Here is an 18241-nt window from a genome sequence, read left to right as displayed (position 1 = left end):
GAGGAACGAAGCGACATCAGTTTTCGAGTTCTAGAGAGTCGCGACACTTGATATAAAAAAAAACACACTGTTTTTGTTAAAACACAACCCCTAATTGTTGACATGGACTGCAATTGAAGAAACACGGGAAATACAAAATCTGCAATGCTCGTGGAGTATGATAATCAGATCTTTGGCGTGATACGAATTCGGGGAAACTTTTTTACGGTTGCTTCAAATACGGGGTAAAAAATTCCCACTTTGGGGTTATGTTTTACAATTGGACAAGTTTAAGGGATAAGTTATTACAATTGAAAGTTGAGGGGGGCAGCTGCAACATTTGGACAAGTTCAGGGGGTTATTTGTGTATTAGGCCTTCTTTTAAAACATAGAACATGTCTAATTTGGTAATAACCCTTTCTATAAATTCATATTTACATAAACAAAATCATTCTGAAAAATACGACAACAACAGTATTTTAAAATGGCGGATCTAAGATCGAAACTCTGGAGCACCTCCAGACTAAACCATCGATATAGTCCAGAAGGAACGCCTCCCTAAGCTCCCTTTGAATTATTAATTCTAACATATCTTCAGAAACAACGAAGACATGCAAAGCTCGGGACGGAGTACACCTTAATTTTACCCAATTTATAAATAATCTATCTTCCCGAAAATAACGAGGATGATGAAGCAGACAATGAGGAAGAAGGCGTAACTAACGAGGAAGAAGACAATGAAGAAGAAGGCGTAACTAAAGAGGAAGAAGACAATGAAGAAGAAGGTGTGGCTATAGAGGAAACATCCGGTGAGTTTCGACACAACGGACACGTCGCTTTCATTTTAAGCCATTCGTCAATGCATTCGGCATGAAAATAATGGTTGCATTCAGGTATAGTTCTTAAGGTCTCTTTCGGCTGATATTCAGATAAGCATATTGGGCAAGTGTTGTCATTAGGCTTGGGCAACCGTCGACTTTCCCCTAGTAGAGTTTTTGGATATAATTCTATGGTTGGTCCATCGAGACCAATGGCTGACATAGATGGCGGATGAGGAAATGTGGTGGAGATACCGGTGGAAGAGCCGCGACTCCGATTGTAAGCCTTGAGTCTACCGCATAAGTAACAACCAAGGCCGATTATGCACAAGAGCCCTGGTATTCCAGCTCCAATTATCAAGCCATATTTTGCACCCCTGGGTAGTAGACCTGAATTAGCATTTTGAAAAAAATACAAAATGGATAGTTATTAAATAATTTTAGAGGTGGAATGTTGTGGGTTATAATCCGAGAAGTTCTACTATTGATCGGGACCAATAATGATCCCGGCCTATTGTAGAAGTTTTCGTTCTAACCCATCCTTTTAAAAATAAAGATAAAAAGGATAATTATTTATTAAATAATGATATAAGATGCAAAAATGTCTTTAGTGTTGACAGTCACGAGCAATTTACCTCTAACGTCTAAAATGATACAATTTTATCCTAACGTTGGCAGCCAAGAGCAATTTCACCCGTAAAATTGGCAAGGTCTATCAATTTATGACATCATTATAAGACATAAATATTTTATTCTTTATTCTGCACCAGTTGTGTATCAGTTGGTTCTAAAAAATATTCTCATTTTTGTGATTTAATAATAGAATTTGAGTTTAATATTTTTAAATTCAACGAAATATTTGGAGTTTTTTATACAACTTGATAAAAAATTTTATTTTTTTAAATTCTTTCACGTCTATTGATATGATTGTGATTTGTTACGAATAAGTGATAAAATGGCGCACATATGATGTGTAGATGACAAGATTTATGAATGAGAAGACAGTTTGATGAATTATTTCTAAAATTAGCCAAATTTGTCAATATTATGAGTAAAATTGCACCATTTTAGAGGTTATGGTAAAATTGTTCATGGATGTCAACGTTCGGTGTATTTTTACACCTTATCTCTTAAATAATTAAATATTTCTCATTTTTTTGGAAGTAAATACAACAACAACAACAACAACAACAAAGCCTTAGTCCCGAAATGATTCGGGGTCGGCTAACATGAACCATCATATAAAACCGTGAAAATCAAGTCGTGTCAGCGACACAGATTCGCTCCCTCCACTCCGTCCTATCCACTACCATATTTTCCTCAATTCCCAATAAACTCATATCACTCTCGATCACCCTCCTCCAAGTTTGCTTAGGTCTTCCCCTACCCCTCACCACTACATCCCTTTGCCACTCTTCGGTTCTCCTAACCGGCGCATCAAGCGCTCTACGTCTCACATGGCCAAACCACCTTAGTTTTGGAAGTAAATATTCGATATAAAAATGTTTAAAATTCTTAATAAATTATTTAAGTAGAAGAAAAAAGGAAAGGAATTATTATGTTCACAAAATAATTAATTTCTTAACAAATGGCTCCAAATAATGTAATAGAAGAAAAAAAATATTATTAATGAATTAGACTAGTCTCCAAATAAAAGTTCAAAGATTCTAAATTTGGTAGAATGATAAGCTTTCTAGTAAAAAGAAAAACAACTATTTTAAGCATTAATGAATTAAATTCAACTTCCATTTATGACTTTTGAGGTAGAGGATGCAAAATTTCCTAAAAAAAATAAACATTGACAAAGCATTTGAGTTAAGAAATATCTAATCACATCATTAAACCCTGGAATATTTATGGGTTTGAGGATTGAACCTTTGCTTATTTATTTTTCTAAATTAGACCCTTGAACTTTAATTTTCACACATATTGAATTCTTTATTAACAGTTCTGTTATCGAAACAGTTAATAAAAGACTCAATGTATATGAAAATTAAAGTTCAGAGGTTTAATGCTTAAAATCTACAAAATTCAAGGACTTAATAATGGTTTTGACATTTTTTATTTACCATCTTATTAAGATCTTATCGTTTTTAAGAGAGAAGAAATAATTAATTTTTCCAATTTGTTTTCTTAATAAATAATATCAAAGTTAGAGGTTTAAATATGATTTTTATCTATAATAAAAAAAAAAATAACATGAATCGAAGAGGTTCATTTTGTTTTTTTATTTCAACTCTTTTAATTGTTTGACATATAAATTTATTGTTAACCACAGTGTCTACCAGATTTATTAGTTGGAAAACTTAACTAATTATTTTTTAAAAAAAATAATAGAAATGTCAAGTACAACAAGTGGAAAAATACATAATTATAAAAATACACAACAAAATACATGATTAAACCCTAAACTTTAAAGATTTTAAGAATCAATTTGATCTTTAATTTCCACACATATTTAAGCCATTTACTAATAGCTTAGATTACAGAACTGGCTCAATATGAGTGAAAATTAAAATTCAAATGGCTAATCTCAAAAAATAAATGGTCAAGGCTTGAGCCTTGGTAAAATAATATATAGAGGAAATTATATCAGTTTTGTAATTTTTATTATACTTTTATCAAATATATAGTTATTTTTTTGGGATTAAAAAAAAACAGTTTCACCATTTGATTGTACTCTAAAACCACCTTTTTTTTCTTTTGAAATATGCTAAAACTACGTAGTTTTTAAGGAGAGAAAATCTATTGTTCCTATTTCGGTGTCCCCTTTCATATCCCTTTCACAAAAAAAGACAACTTTTAATTAAAATAATATATTTTATGAGCTAAGGGGACCCACATAATTAAAATGGGTCATTTTTTATGAAAATGAGTTTCTCCGGTTTTTTTAAGTACTTGACATTTTAAAGTAATTATTTATAAATATTAAATAGTTGCAAATAATTAACCTAATCAAGACTAATAGATAACTTCCCAAAAGTATAAAGTGAGTAATTTAATAAGATTTTTAAAGTTAATTAAACTACATTCCAAAAATTAAATATTCAATCCCCATACGTATTAGAATATTTTAGTTAAAATCAAAATCATGCACTAATCACCTCGAAAAAAAATTAATTATTTTATTATGCTACTAATAAATTAATATTAAGCGACGTGTCATGTCATTATCAACAATGCACCATCCTCCACGATTCGTCGTTTGAGAAAGTGATGCCCTAGCTTATACTACTATATATTTAGCTATAGATTTTAGTCAAACTTTGACTTTTACGCACTATTCATCTTCTTCATTCTTCTTTTGGCCATATTATATCCTAGAGGAAATTATAATGGAAAGTTCTCGCGTTTGAGATAATTTCCAAATTTAAAATTAACTCAAGTTTTGTATTAATTTTCAGAAATGAGAATTTAATATTTTGGTGGTTTTTATGGAAAGGTAAAATATAGAGTATATCTTTCTTAAAAAAAACATAGAGTATATCTAGGGACCAATCTAGAAAATTTAGGGATAAAGTAAAAAACTAGCCATAATAAATTTAGACGTCACCATTGTTTAAAATTAATACCGTCTGGACTGTCTAGATCACATTTAAAATCAAGATGCATTCTGATATTCTCCGTTTAGTTCCTTTAGACATATTTTTGGCTCCTAAGTCATATGAGCTTCACCTAGGTTGTCTTGATGCTGCCTAGGCGACATCTAAGTGATGATTAACTTTGTAAATTTATTTTTTATTTTATTATAATTTACTTTTAAGTTGTTTCTATTTTTGAAATGTTCTTTAAAGATCTTTCCCTAGGAGTCACTCAAATTCTAATATTTATAATTCTTTCATGAATAGAAAGATCTCCGCTTTACACATTTTTAAAGATATATATTACAAATATATGTGTTTTTTCACATTAAATAATTTTATATTATTATTTTTAGATAATATAATACATGTTTTAGTTGAATTTATATAATAATTTGTTGACTAATAAATAAAAAATATAAAAATACAAATCTGATTAACCCCAATTAATCCTCGAGAACCTTATCCGTCCAACTAGCGCCTAAAGTTTTTTACAATATTGGACGTCACGTATAAAAATGTGTAATGTTAGGCACCATTTATTGACCGAAAAATATTGTGTTTTGAAAAATATTAGATAAGAAAAAAATTTATGTTAGAAAAATAAAATATTTCACAGTGTTTGGTTACAACATTCAAAAAATGAGACGAAGTGATAGATGTTTATTGTTTTAGTACATATAAATTTAATTCATATAATTGTAATTTAATATTTAAATGTGAAATACACATTACTGTAATTTAATTATAATTAAAATTCATCCAATTAGTAAGTAAAATTAATCAAACATATCCATATTTAAACAAAATATGTTTTTTTTAATCAAAACAAAATATGTTAAAAATTATGATTTTATAATATAAACATATCAAACTAATAATATAAAAACAAAAAACTTGGCTGCATTTTTGCAGCTAGAAGGTATGTTACCGAACTGTAATAATAGACCGAATTAGTGAATTTCATTTTTTCAGTTCGATTTTTTCTATCTATTAGGTTACTTTATGAAATATATCGCTAACATTAAGTAAGTTCAATTTTTGTGACAAAATAATCGAATTAACCGAACCAACCGAAATAGATTAAATAATAGTTTATATAGACTATCTTTTTTCAAGATTTGAATTTAGTAAATTATGTAAAAATTATTTATTAGTTACTTATTCGCATAAATTATATATAAAATTTTCTAATAGTTACTTATATGATAGTTGATATAAACTATTTTTTTCCGGATTTGAATTTACTAATTATGTTTTTTATTTTGAATTTTCAATAACTTTAGTTCATTCTAAATAATATAATAACGTAACTAGATAAGTTAATATATAATAATTAGATTTAATAAGTTGATATAATAATTTATTAAGTTTTTAAGGAATAATTTACTAATTCTAAATAGTATAGACATTACCACATATATTATGATTATATAACATAAAACAATAAATGAAAATAAATTATTTAATATGTGTTGAAACTGAAAATCGAACCGAACGAACTGAAGTATTCGATTCGGTTCGATTTATCAATATTGTTCGGTTAAGTTTTGTTCGATTTATTAATATTGTTCGATCAGGTTCGATTCTCATTTTAAATGTTATTCGATTTTCAGACCGAAACCGACTGTCGAACAGAAATTTAGAGTATGATGTTAATATTGAAATTAATTTATAGAAATTTTTAAAAAATACCTCGTCTAGGTTTGTCATGGCATCCGATATCATAACCCGACCCATCATTGTACCCGCAAGTCCCACCGGCTTGTTCACAGCCGAAGCAATCCGGCTCACTCCAAAACAACGTCGTATCACCTTCAGCCACGTTACTCCATGAAACTGGAACTTCAACTCCACTCGCCAAAACCCCACACCCCGAGAATACACGCGCATACTCTTCATACTCCGCCGGCAGAGCCACAACGGTGTCGTTTTCATTGCTCATGCAACCAACCAATCTCGGATAAGGCAACGGCGGAATCGTAGACATATTCTTCGTCGAACAATTCAGAAAAACAAAGCTCCGATCGAATCCTCCGAAGAAGAACGGCGATTCCGATAAGCTAAAATTACCTAACAATCGCCGGGCGAGGCAGTTTCCGGGATCTTTGATGTGAATTTTTTGAGCTTCGTAATAGATGTGACGGACGATGAAGGTGCCGGCGTGTGGGAGAGTGAGGATTGTTTGGTTTTTGTTGTTGCATGAGAGACCGAACCCCGGGTAACTGCATCGGCGGTCGGCGGAGTTTAGTCCGAACGGGAATCGGATTTGTTGGTTAGTCCGAGAGCAGGAAGTTTGGGTGCAGAGATCGAGAGTGGCTGCTGATTTATTGAGAAAAGATAGGAAGATGAAGAGAGATGTAATTAGAAGAGCCATTAATGTGTTAATTTGAGGTAATTAATGAATTTGGGATTTGGGAATTGGGAATCAAGGAGGAAGATGAGTGTGTAAAATGGGTTTTTGACAAGGTTTTGATTTGTTTAAGTGGTCTAAGTCAAACACTATGTTGAATGGAATTAAAGCAAACCAAAGTAAAAAGTTGGAAAAATAAAATCTGGTGGTCTATCTAATCGTTTCATACGTTTTGACAGAATAGATAAATTTAGCTAGTTCGTGAGCTACACCATTTACAGAACGATTAATAAACTTGACACTAACATCATTAAAAGAAGAAAGTAAAAATTTATAATCCTCCGAACAATTATTCAATTCATAATTTTTTAGTCAACTAAGAGTCTGTCTAATCATTACAGTCTCTTTATCTCTAGTCAAATAATTATGCAACAATAACTTCGAAAAAAGCATGCAGAATGCACTATTACTATCACGTAACACAGCCTTGAAAACAAGTAAACCAAATAAACCATACGTCAATCTTACGATTTAGGAACATTATATGAGGCTTAGTCCAACGCAAAACAGAACCAGCCTTGTAATCAGACATTTGTTGACATAAATTGTGAGACTTGAGTTGACCGTCTTGCCACTCCTTCACACTCGAACAAACAAGATGAACACAACTTTCCAGACAAAACCATTTCTTCCTGATTAGATACCGCGCACAATCATGGTCCAGACACAAAATTGATCAGAACTTAAGGAAGAAAAAAAATGATACATCTAATAAAAAAAGTTAACTGCATTCATATCGAACACTCTTCCCAAACTCGCGGCCTACCAAATACTAATAGAATGTATATACCCACAAACATATGCAAAAGACTTTTAACTTCCACACCACATAAAGCACGCAGAGAATTAATAGCAACATACCTCTTAACAAGAACTTCAGCTGTAGGGATAACTATAGATACCAAAGTTTATTATAAATTTTGAATAGACTAAAATTACAAAAGAAAGTATATATTTAGAGATAGAAATTTATGTCTTAATTTTGAATTTTTTTTTTAGTTAAGAAGGGTTAATGGACTCTCCATGACCGCCTATCTTAACCACTTGTTCTATATAATTTCTCTCTATTTTATACGAGAAATTACGAGTTTGGATAGACCTTTAAAACGTGACTTCCGTTTTATGTAAATTGTGTAAAAAAAAATCAGTATTGATATTTCAAAATTTGATTTTGTAATTTATAAATAAAAAATTCATTTGTTAAGGTTTAAACATTAGCGTCACAATGGATAACATTGCAAATGATAATATCCTTTGAGACGCACTTTTCATGCACGTATGTGCGATGCATGTTCTCACTTGCGTCGCAAATGAGAACACATGTCGCAATTGTAAAGTCATTTGCAACCTTCGTGAGTTATTGTGACGCTATATGTGCATCGTTAATGGTTCTAAAAGTGTGTTGCTAATGATCATTTTTCCATGAGTAACACTATTTCATATTCAAAAGAAGTAACACTATTTCATATTCAAAAGGAAAATGTTATATTTCTTGAAAAGATAAACTTCCTCAAATTAAGCTTTCAATCGAGGGTATGCATTTATTAATTATAAGCTTGGAAATAAAAGGTATAAGTTTCTCGATTAATCTTATAGCTATGAATGTTTCTCAATTCGTTTGGAGATTGACTTACTTTGGTAGATTTAAGTTGTAATTACGTTTGACTCTTGACTCTAAAAGAATATCAAATAAATTATCATGGGAAGAAAACGTAAGTTCAATACTTGTAAAATCATTAAAAATCTAATACATTATATCTCTTTAAACTCTATCTATTTACTATTACTATATATGATTGATAGTGCTCGATAATAGTAAAGATGATGAAGCATGCAAGGGGGAAGAAGGGGTAACTGAGGAGGAAGAAAACAATGTAGATGTAGACGTAGCTATGGAGGAAATATCTGGAGAGTTACGACACAATGGACATGCTGAATTCTTTATAAGCCATCCATCGATGCATTCAACATGGAAATAATGGTTGCATTCGGGTATAGTTCTTAAGGTCTCTTTAGGCTGATATTCAGACAAGCATATAGGGCAAATGTTGTCATTAGGCTTAGGCAACCGTCTACTTTCCCCGAGTATGGTTTTTGGATATAATTCTATTGATGCTCCATCGAGACCGGTGGTTGGCATAAATGGTGGATGGGGAAATGCAACGGAGGAATGGCGGTTTCGACTATAAATTGTAAGTTTTCCACATAAGTAAAAACCAAGAACTATTATGCTTAAGAGCAATGGTATTCCAATAGCTCCTATAAGTATGCCATACTTTCCACTCCTTGATAGACCTGAATACACATGTCAACAAAACAACTAGTTATATATGGTTAATCAAATAAAACCATTAAAAATATGTAAATTTCAATAATTATTATAGACCATGCTTTTTTTATAATAATTAGTTCAGCTAATTGATTCGAATTTGAGATTATTCAGACACTTTATAGAGATCCTATTTTTAGGTACGAACAAGATTATAATTCAAGTTTTCTATTAAAATTATAATATCTGATATCATTCTAAACCGTTTTAGGAAAATCCCAATTGCTCTTCTATAGTCCTCACCGCCTTCAATTCAATTCATAGTCAACATATTCTTCACCCTCGCACACACTCCCACACGTCACCCACGCACTGGGAGTGTGTGGCGCACGTGCAACACATGTCGTGTTGTGATAGGGTGCGATGGCTGAATGTGGCATGCGACATGTGGCGCAATGCATCAAACCATTGGTGTGGCACGTCGAGCTTGTTGACAGCACATGGAAGCCACATCCTACCTTCCTATATCCAAATAGACTCAAAATTTGGTTTTGTATAGGGGTTTTGGGGTCTTCGATCTCGTTGGTATGGCCTGATTGCCCATATGACAAACAAAGATGAGAGTTTGTGCATCACATAACCTTTGGTGAGAACGGTACAAATAATAAATAATACCATAAAAGATTAAATTGGAATTGACAGTCTTTACCCACAATTCCAGTGCCTTTTACACCAAAATCAGACCCAAAATAGTCTTAAAAAATTATTTCAACGCACAGAGAAATCAAAAACAATTTTCTAATTAATATCATGTATCAAAAAAACTATTTTACTCATTCAAACGTATCAAAAGGACAAAACTCACAACCTTAAGGCTTTGATACAATGTCGGGATTAAACCATAATAATCCGAATAAATAAGTGGATTTATGGGTTACCTCTTGAAGTGGAAAACCCCTCTTATATTGGTTGCATCGGAAGAATGAACCTTAATCGCGTATCATCGTTCACGACTCAACTATATCAAGACACATCAGGAGGAGAGACGTTGATCTATGAACTAACAACAAGAAAGCGAGATTGAGAAGGGTAGGGGGCGATGTCGGGTAAAGAGAAGCGGGAGAGAAAGCTTTCTAATTTAATGTAATTAAATTTAGCTTATGTTCATTCTTGTTGTGTTGGAGTTTTTATATGCATGCTTGCTTATAAAAACTTTGTAAGATATTTGTTCTAACTTTAATCCAGATAATCATTTCATTACTATTTACAAGATATTTGTTCAACTTGAATGTTACAATAGCTTATTTTATGAAACCTTTAAAATATGGATTTTTTTCATCTATATCAGTCTTATTGTAGGCTTAATACATTAAGCCCAAAATAGTTGATTAGCTCAGTTAATTTATAAAGTGTCTTGTTAGCCTTTTAAATTTATTTAATCACACATGATTAACTCTCGAAGTCCAATAGCACAACAAGATTAGATTTGGATATATTGAAATGTCTACTACAGGGAATTAATAGTTTACTGTAAGAAAATTAAAAAGAAAAACACTATCATTTTCAAAAAACTTGTCAATAAGTCACATTATTTAAGCAAGTTTAGAGGATATATCGGGGTTTTGTATCAAATGTTATTAAACCTGTTCAAGAGCTTGTTGACTTGTCCAAGTCTGCGTTCTACGAGTTGGGTTTGAATATATATATTTAAGATATTGTGGGGGTTAGCTTTTTTAGGCTAATCTCGGATTAATTTGTTGTGGTGTTTGTTTTATCTTTACTTTCTTTTTCCTACCCAAAAAAAAAAGACTTGACCTGATTTTGACCCGCTCATAGAATAGATTGGATTTGGGATTTGCCTTAAAAGTACCTGGCTCGCCCTTATATTATATATATTTTTTATATTTTTTATTATCTTTATTTTAGTTTTATTATTTGTTAAATATTTTTTAGTTATATAAAATTATCTTATTGAATTTTATTAAATTAATTAAATATGTTATATTTTTATTATTTATATTTTATATTATTTTTAATTAATATTTAGTATAAATATATATTAATCCAGTTGGTTTGGGTTTGGGCTGGATTTGGGAATCAATTTTCCTACTTTAACAGTTTAACAGTTCGATTCAAACCCAAAATAAATAGGGAAAATTACACAGAAATTCAACTTTTAAAAACTATTTACAACTATATCAAGTCATAATTTTAGATTATGGTCTTGTTTGGTAAAGAGCGTTTTGGGATAAAACGAGCGGTTTTGACAAATTTTAGAGGTTTGACCACTGAAACCGCTGATTGGAGTGTTTGGTGGAGAGAGGTTTGGAAGAGAATTTTGGGATGAAAACGCTAATTTAGAAAAAGCTCTTAAAATGAGCTTTTTCAATTAGCGTTTTGGAATATTAAAATTAATGGACTTCTTTAACCCTAATAGATAGACTCCCTTTTTTTCTGCGCCAAAATTAATGCCCTTATTCGTCTTTTTGCACAAACCGTTAAATAGATAGACTCCATCTTTTTCTGCGTCAAAATTAATGCCCTTATTCGTCTTTTTGCACAAACCGCTATTATCAATCAGCTAATTTTAACAAACAGGTCTATACAAACAGCTAGTCAAATCAGTTAATGTAATCAGCTAACAGCTAACGACTAATGTAATCAGCTAACAGCTAATTCCTAAACAGGGCCTATATCAAACTAGTAAAATCAATACTTTTAATATATTTTAAAGATTGAAATTTATAAATGATATTTTGTACTTAATTATGATATTTATGTATTTATGTATTTATCCCTAAATAAATATAATGCAAAATGGGTTTCGACACTATAGTTTAATGTAAAATCCGATTAGTTCCGACATTATCAGTTCTAAATGCTATTAATGTATTAATCCCCTGTTTTATGACAGAATCTTATTTTAGGATAGCATTAAAGAAAAAAGACAAAACATATACGTGCCTCGACTCGGTTGATGGCATACGGTCGAACCATCTTTGAACCCACAAGTCCCACCGGTTCGTTCACAGAACCAACAATCCGGTTCATCCCAAAACAACGTCGTATCACCTTCCGCCAGAAGATCCCACACCACCGGCACTTCAACTCTATCCGAAACAACTCTACACCCCGGCACCGGAGGCCCGTACGCCTCATACGTGGGGAAAGCAAAAACGGTATCGTTTTCATTGCTCAAGCAATCGACTCTCCTCGCAGAAGTCAACGGAATCCTAGACACATTCTGCGCCGAACAATTCAGAAATATGAAGCTCAGATTGTAGTCTCCCATAAAAGGCGATTCCGAGAGGCTAAAATTATCCAGGAATCGCCGGGGGAGGCAGTTCCCGGGGTCTGAGATGTAGATTTTTTGGAGTTCGTAGTAGATGCGTCGGACGATGAAGGTTCCGGCGTGTGGGAGAGTGAGGATTGTTTGGTTTTTGTTGTTGCAGGAGAGACCGAAACCGGAGTAACTGCATCGGCGGTTGTCGGAGTTTAGTCCGAAGGGGAATCGGATTTGTTGGCTCGTCGGAGAGCAGGAAGTTTGGGAGCAGAGTTCGAGAGGGGTTACTGATTTATTGAGAAAGGATAGGAAGATGAAGAGAGATGTAATTAGAAGAGCCATTAATGTGTTTTTGAGGTTTAATTAATGAGATGGGATTAGTGAATTAAGGAAGAAAACAAGTCTATTTGTGAATTGTTTGGTTTGGACATCGGTCACCGTCTTTAAGTCAACACTAAATGTTAGCTGTAATATTTATTAATTTAGATATTAATTAATCAATTGATCAAAAAATTAATCGATAAATTATTAATCTATACAGTAAAACCTCTATATAAGAATACTCTATATAAGAATAACCTCCAATTTGTTATAAAAAAATTTCGGTCCCAACTTGGGCCGGTTATAAATAAGAATAACCTCCTAAATGTTAATTGTTATACATAATCCAAGTCCCACCTTTAGAAACTATACCTCTATATAGGAGTAATTATGTAAATAGTGTATATATGTATTAAGGATTTAAACAAAATTTATTAAAAAATTTAAAAATTATTAAGATTAAATATGAGTTGGCACACAAATTCCAACTTTAACTATAAATTCTTACCATTTTCCCATAAAACTCTTTTCTTTATGTATTGGAAACTAAACTCAAAACTCTTCCAATTCTTTAGGTATTGGAAATAAAACTCGTAGACTTGATATGCTAAACATTAAATTTATAAACTTTAAGTGTTGTTTTTTTTTTTTTTGTACCAAACTCTATATAAGAATAACCTCCCAATTGTTATACAAATTGTCCGGTCCCAAACGTATTCCTATATAGAGGTTTTACTGTATATAATATAAAACAGTAACGATGGAACTGATGATTCACTTCCTCCTTTTTTACTGATAAATAATATAATATATAATATATTAATTTTAATTATATTATTAAATTTATTTATAAAAAGATTATTTTATCCGTACTATTTCTAAGAGTTCTACAGAATTTAAATTAATCCCTAAAATCTCTCTAATTCTCTGCATATATATATATATATATATATATATATATATATATATATATAATATAAAACAGTAACAATGGAGCTGAGGTGTCACTTCCTCCTTTTTTTTACTCATAAAATATAGAATATAATTTATAATATGTTAATTTTAATTATATTATTATATTTATCTATAAAAAGATTATTTTATCTGTACTATATCTAAGAGTTCTACAGAATTTAATTAATCCCTAAAATCTCTCTAATTCTCTGCATATCTATATCTAAAAGTTCTACAGAATTTAAATTAATCCCTAAAATCTCTCTAATTCTCTACATATCTTTATATAATATAAAACAATAACGATGGAGCTGATGTGTCACTTCTTTCTTTTTTACTGATAAAAAATAATATCTTAATTTTAATTATATTATTATATTTATCTATAAAAAGATTATTTAAATTAAATGTGAAAATAAAATAATAATATTTGATTTATATAGCACCTTTATATCATTAATTGTAATTATTAGTTTATATTTTTTGTTAATATTTATATGTTAAGATGAATCTGTGCATCGCACGGGTCAAAAACTAGTTATTAACTATAGAGTAACGAAACTAGATTTGTTTATGGGTTGGGATCAGATCGGGTCTAATTGGATTTATCACATAATTATTTTGTTCAAGTCCAATCAAACACGTACTATATTTATAGTGGGCTCGGGCCGAGCTGGGCCAGGCTAAGGGAACTAATTCTCAAGCCCAATCCGGCCCGGCTTAATTAATATCTTTGTATTTTTTAAAAATTAAAATTAAACTAAAAATTATACTATAATTATACAATACAATAAACTAAACTTTAAAGGATTGTTTCAATAATAATCAATTAACTCAATCCTAAATAAAAAAAATATTCATTTCATACCAATAAATAAATCAGTAACATAAATATATACATGTAAAATTAATTGCATATAAAGTGTTTTTTGACTTGTTTTGTATTTGATTGGTTTGAAAATTTGGAAGTTTAAGAAATTTAATTTTTTTTATTCTTGAAATATGAAGTTTATTAAATTAAAATTATTATTAAAATTTTGGGGCGGGGCGGGGTTTTTGAGGTAAATCCCAAATCTAACCCACTATATATTCGGGTCTAATCGGACTTGGGTTAGGTCGGACCTATTACAAAATATATATATCCAAGTTCAATCTTTGAAGAGTGGGCTTGGACGAGCTGAGCGGGCCAGTGGGTTCTTAAATATGTCTAAACGAAACTAAGGATGATTCGAACTTTTGAAACCAATCACAAAAAGAAAGTAATTATAGCATCAATCATTTTTTATAAAAAAAATTACAATTTACAAGAATACTAGATTTAAATTAAAAAAAACAAAATACTATAAAGACATATTTTACTGAATTATCCTAAGTATATATCCATATATATTTGAGAAATTATTAGTTTACAGATATAATAAACCAATGTATTTATAAATGGTTGTTCCAAAAAATTATTATCTTATTAATTTATTAAAATTGATCATTTTTTGAACTGATCCAATCGGGACCATCAGACATTATTATTTTAAAGAGATTATTAATTTATCGAATATTAAGTTATGAATGTTTTACTAAAAGATTACCATATGATGTGGTATTGGGTCTAACAACTTTCAAAGAGTGCTTACTATTGGAGTGATAGTAGGTATCAAGCAATGTTGCCATTTTTTGACAACCTTCTTTTAAGATTGTAAAACTTTTTTTAATATAAAAAAATGCTTACTTGATTATTATTAGTGTATATTTTTTGTAAGTTTATCTCTCATTTTACTATTGGTTGACAACAGTAGTGCTCACCTGGACCCTGAACGACCAAATGAATTTGGTCATTCACCGTTAGATCCATGCTTGTTAAATCTAAGCCTTAGGATGGTTTGAATCTCCACCACATGATTCTAATAAGCATAGATTTAACGGTGAGTGACCAAATTCATTTGATCATTTAGGGTCCAGGTGAGCATTACTGTGGTTGACAATATTTATAATTAGCTTATCAAGTAGTTAAACATTATCTTATTACCCTCTTGCAATTAATGCTTAAATTTCTCTGCAAATTTTTTTCCTCTTATTATATTATGAGGACAAAATTGAAAAAAACACATTTAATGCTTATTAAAAAGTGTAAAACGTCAAATAATTTGAAACAATTTTTTTTTCCTCAAAACGATAATTATTATGAAACAGATGGAGTATAATATAATTATTTATAGGCCATTGTAGCAACTTTTAAAGTTGCTTACTATTGAAATATTTTTTTAATAAAAATTGTCAAGAGTGATATGAATGATTAAATTAAGAGTAAATTCCAAAAAAAACTCATGTGGTTTGGCCGATTTCTAAAAAAAAAACCATGTGGTTTGTTAATACAAAAAAAGGACTGTGGTTTGCGCCGTTACCTGAAAAACGGAAAATGGCTTAACTGTGTTAAAGTGCTGACGTGGCACAGGGGTAAAATTGGAAATTCGATTTTTTTTTATTTTTTTCTCTCTCTCGATCCTCTTCTTCTTCTTCTTCCTTCTTCTTCTTCTTCCTTCTTTTTTTTTCTTTTTTTTTAAGTTTCGGAAATTTCCAGATTTCTGGAAAATTTCCAGAAATCTGGAAATCGAAAATAAAAAAAAAAGAATAGAAGAAAAAAAGAAGAAGAAGAAGAATGAGGAAGGAGAAGGAGAAGGAGAAGGAGAAGGAGAGAAGTAATAAGAAGTAGGAGGAGGAGGAGGAAGAGGAAGAAGAAGAAGGAGGAGGAGAAGAGAGGAAAAAAAAAATAATAAAAAAATCAAATTTCCAATCTTACCCCTTGCCACGTCAGTACTTTTAACACCGTTAAGACATTTTCCGTTTTTCGGGTAACGACGCAAACCACAGTCCTTTTTTTGTATTAACAAACCACAAGGGTTTTTTAGAAATCGGCCAAACCACATGGTTTTTTTTTTGGAATTTACCCTTAAATTAATAAGGGAAAAGTACAAAAATAAACCTTGTGGTTTGGCCCATTTTCGAAGTGCACCCTTGTGGTTTAAAAGTTTGCAAGTCGGTGCCTTGAACTTCATTCCGTTAGCAAAGAGAGGTAAAATTGACTAACGGTGTTAAAAGTCAAAGGGAAAATAGTTAATTTGGTCCTTATATTTAATAATTTTATAAATTAAGCATCCTTATTATCTAACTATCACAAACAAACCCCAAAATAAAAATTCAATTATACCATCTTCTCCATTACTCTTTAATTTTTTTCTTTCTCTCTCATCTTTTTTAATTTTTCTCTCTCTAAAATCAAGTTTCTCTCTCTAGAATCACAGTTCAAAATAATCTTCATGAGATGATAAATCCTCTTCATTCGGTTCGCAATTCCATACATGTTCTAACTGTTCATCTCTATACTTCTGTAGCTCGATTTGGTACTTCGCTTTAAGCCATCTTAGTTCTTGCTGTGTATTATTCTCATTACTGTCCGAGAGGTCACTGTACAATGAAGGAAGTCCGGTTAATGATGTCCTTGAATCCGGTTCAATCTCATTTTGAACTGTGATTCTAGAGAGAGAAACTTGATTTTAGAGAGAGAAAAATTAAAAAAGATGAGAGAGAAAGAAAAAAAATTAAAGAGTAATGGAGAAGATGGTATAATTGAATTTTTATTTTTTATTTTGGGGTTTGTTTGTGATAGTTAGATAATAAGGATGCTTAATTTATAAAATTATTAAATATAAGGACCAAATTAACTATTTTCCCTTTAACTTTTAACACCGTTAGTCAATTTTACCCCTCTTTGCTAACTGAATGAAGTTCAAGGCACCGACTTACAAACTTTTAAACCACAGGGGTGCACTTCGAAAATGGGCCAAACCACAAAGTTTATTTTTATACTTTTTCCAATTAATAAGGGAAAGAGAGAAGATTATTTGCTATTGAATGTGTGTTAATTATGTGTGCGAAGTCTTTATATAAAGAAAGATAAGGCTAATCCTAATCAAATTAAGATTGGTAAAACTTTAATTAGCTATCAATTATAACTTTTAGTTAGATGTAATTTTTATTTGTTTTTAATTATTTAATTAGATAAATCAAGATCCATATTTATTCACTTGATTCAAAATTATTAGAATTATTTAGTAACGAATAGTTTCTACGGTCGTAAATGAATGATGTGCTATTAATTAAATTTAAAGAAAATAATTGTACATGAAAAGTTATTTCCTATGTTTTATTAGGGAGTAGAGAAAAATAGAAAAAAAATTAGGTAAAGAATGATTCATGGAAACAGTAATTTCATTATTGAGGTACATTATTTATTTATTTTTAGCTTAATACCTACCCAACCTCCCATAAGTTACACCTTTTAGTCACTTTACCCCTTCAAGATGAGGGACGTCCTCTTTACCCCTTTAATATATAATATTGCATCTCATTTGCCTTTTTTTTCTCATATCAACAGACAACTTTTAAGAGTGAGAGCCACGCGCAGAAAAGTTGAAAATTCAAATGACACATGGTACGTCAAAATAATGAAAAAGCCATTAATGACTATTCACTATCTTGTTTACTTCCCTTCTCCAAATTCATCAACGAGTAATCAGTATCCTTGTTTACATTCCTTCTCCAAAATCGTCAACAATTTCTCGTAATCCA

At 30.8% G+C, this 18241-nt stretch overlaps 2 protein-coding genes across 2 annotated transcripts; both read right to left on the bottom strand.

Moving 5' to 3' along the window:
- Positions 1–375: 375 nt before the first annotated feature.
- On the bottom strand, positions 376–6886 carry LOC136211025 (RING-H2 finger protein ATL20-like). The gene is made up of 2 exons (XM_066002522.1): positions 6074–6886; positions 376–1187 (listed from the first exon to the last, which is right to left on the bottom strand). The coding sequence occupies exons 1-2, from the start codon at positions 6753–6755 to the stop codon at positions 643–645; spliced, it is 1227 nt and encodes a 408-aa protein (XP_065858594.1). The 5' UTR covers positions 6756–6886; the 3' UTR covers positions 376–642.
- Positions 6887–8506: 1620 nt separating this feature from the next.
- Positions 8507–12761, bottom strand: LOC136211024 (RING-H2 finger protein ATL20-like). Its single transcript, XM_066002520.1, has 2 exons — positions 12025–12761; positions 8507–9086 (listed from the first exon to the last, which is right to left on the bottom strand). Exons 1-2 carry the CDS (start codon positions 12683–12685, stop codon positions 8578–8580), a joined length of 1170 nt encoding a protein of 389 aa, XP_065858592.1. The 5' UTR covers positions 12686–12761; the 3' UTR covers positions 8507–8577.
- Positions 12762–18241: the final 5480 nt, after the last annotated feature.

The sequence above is a fragment of the Euphorbia lathyris genome, chromosome 1, assembly GCF_963576675.1.
Source record: "Euphorbia lathyris chromosome 1, ddEupLath1.1, whole genome shotgun sequence".
Lineage (NCBI taxonomy): Eukaryota > Viridiplantae > Streptophyta > Magnoliopsida > Malpighiales > Euphorbiaceae > Euphorbia > Euphorbia lathyris.
This window is presented reverse-complemented; position numbering and strand designations above follow the sequence as displayed.

Excerpts from the sequence above, each read along its gene's own strand:
- LOC136211025 (XM_066002522.1), bottom strand. The coding sequence starts at position 6,755 with ATGGCTCTTCTAATTACATCTCTCTTCATCTTCCTATCTTTTCTCAAT. Across the intron at positions 1,188-6,073 it reads CCATGACAAACCTAGACGAG|GTCTACTACCCAGGGGTGCA; the intron begins GTATTTTTTAAA and ends ATGCTAATTCAG.
- LOC136211024 (XM_066002520.1), bottom strand. The coding sequence starts at position 12,685 with ATGGCTCTTCTAATTACATCTCTCTTCATCTTCCTATCCTTTCTCAAT. Across the intron at positions 9,087-12,024 it reads ATGCCATCAACCGAGTCGAG|GTCTATCAAGGAGTGGAAAG; the intron begins GCACGTATATGT and ends ATGTGTATTCAG.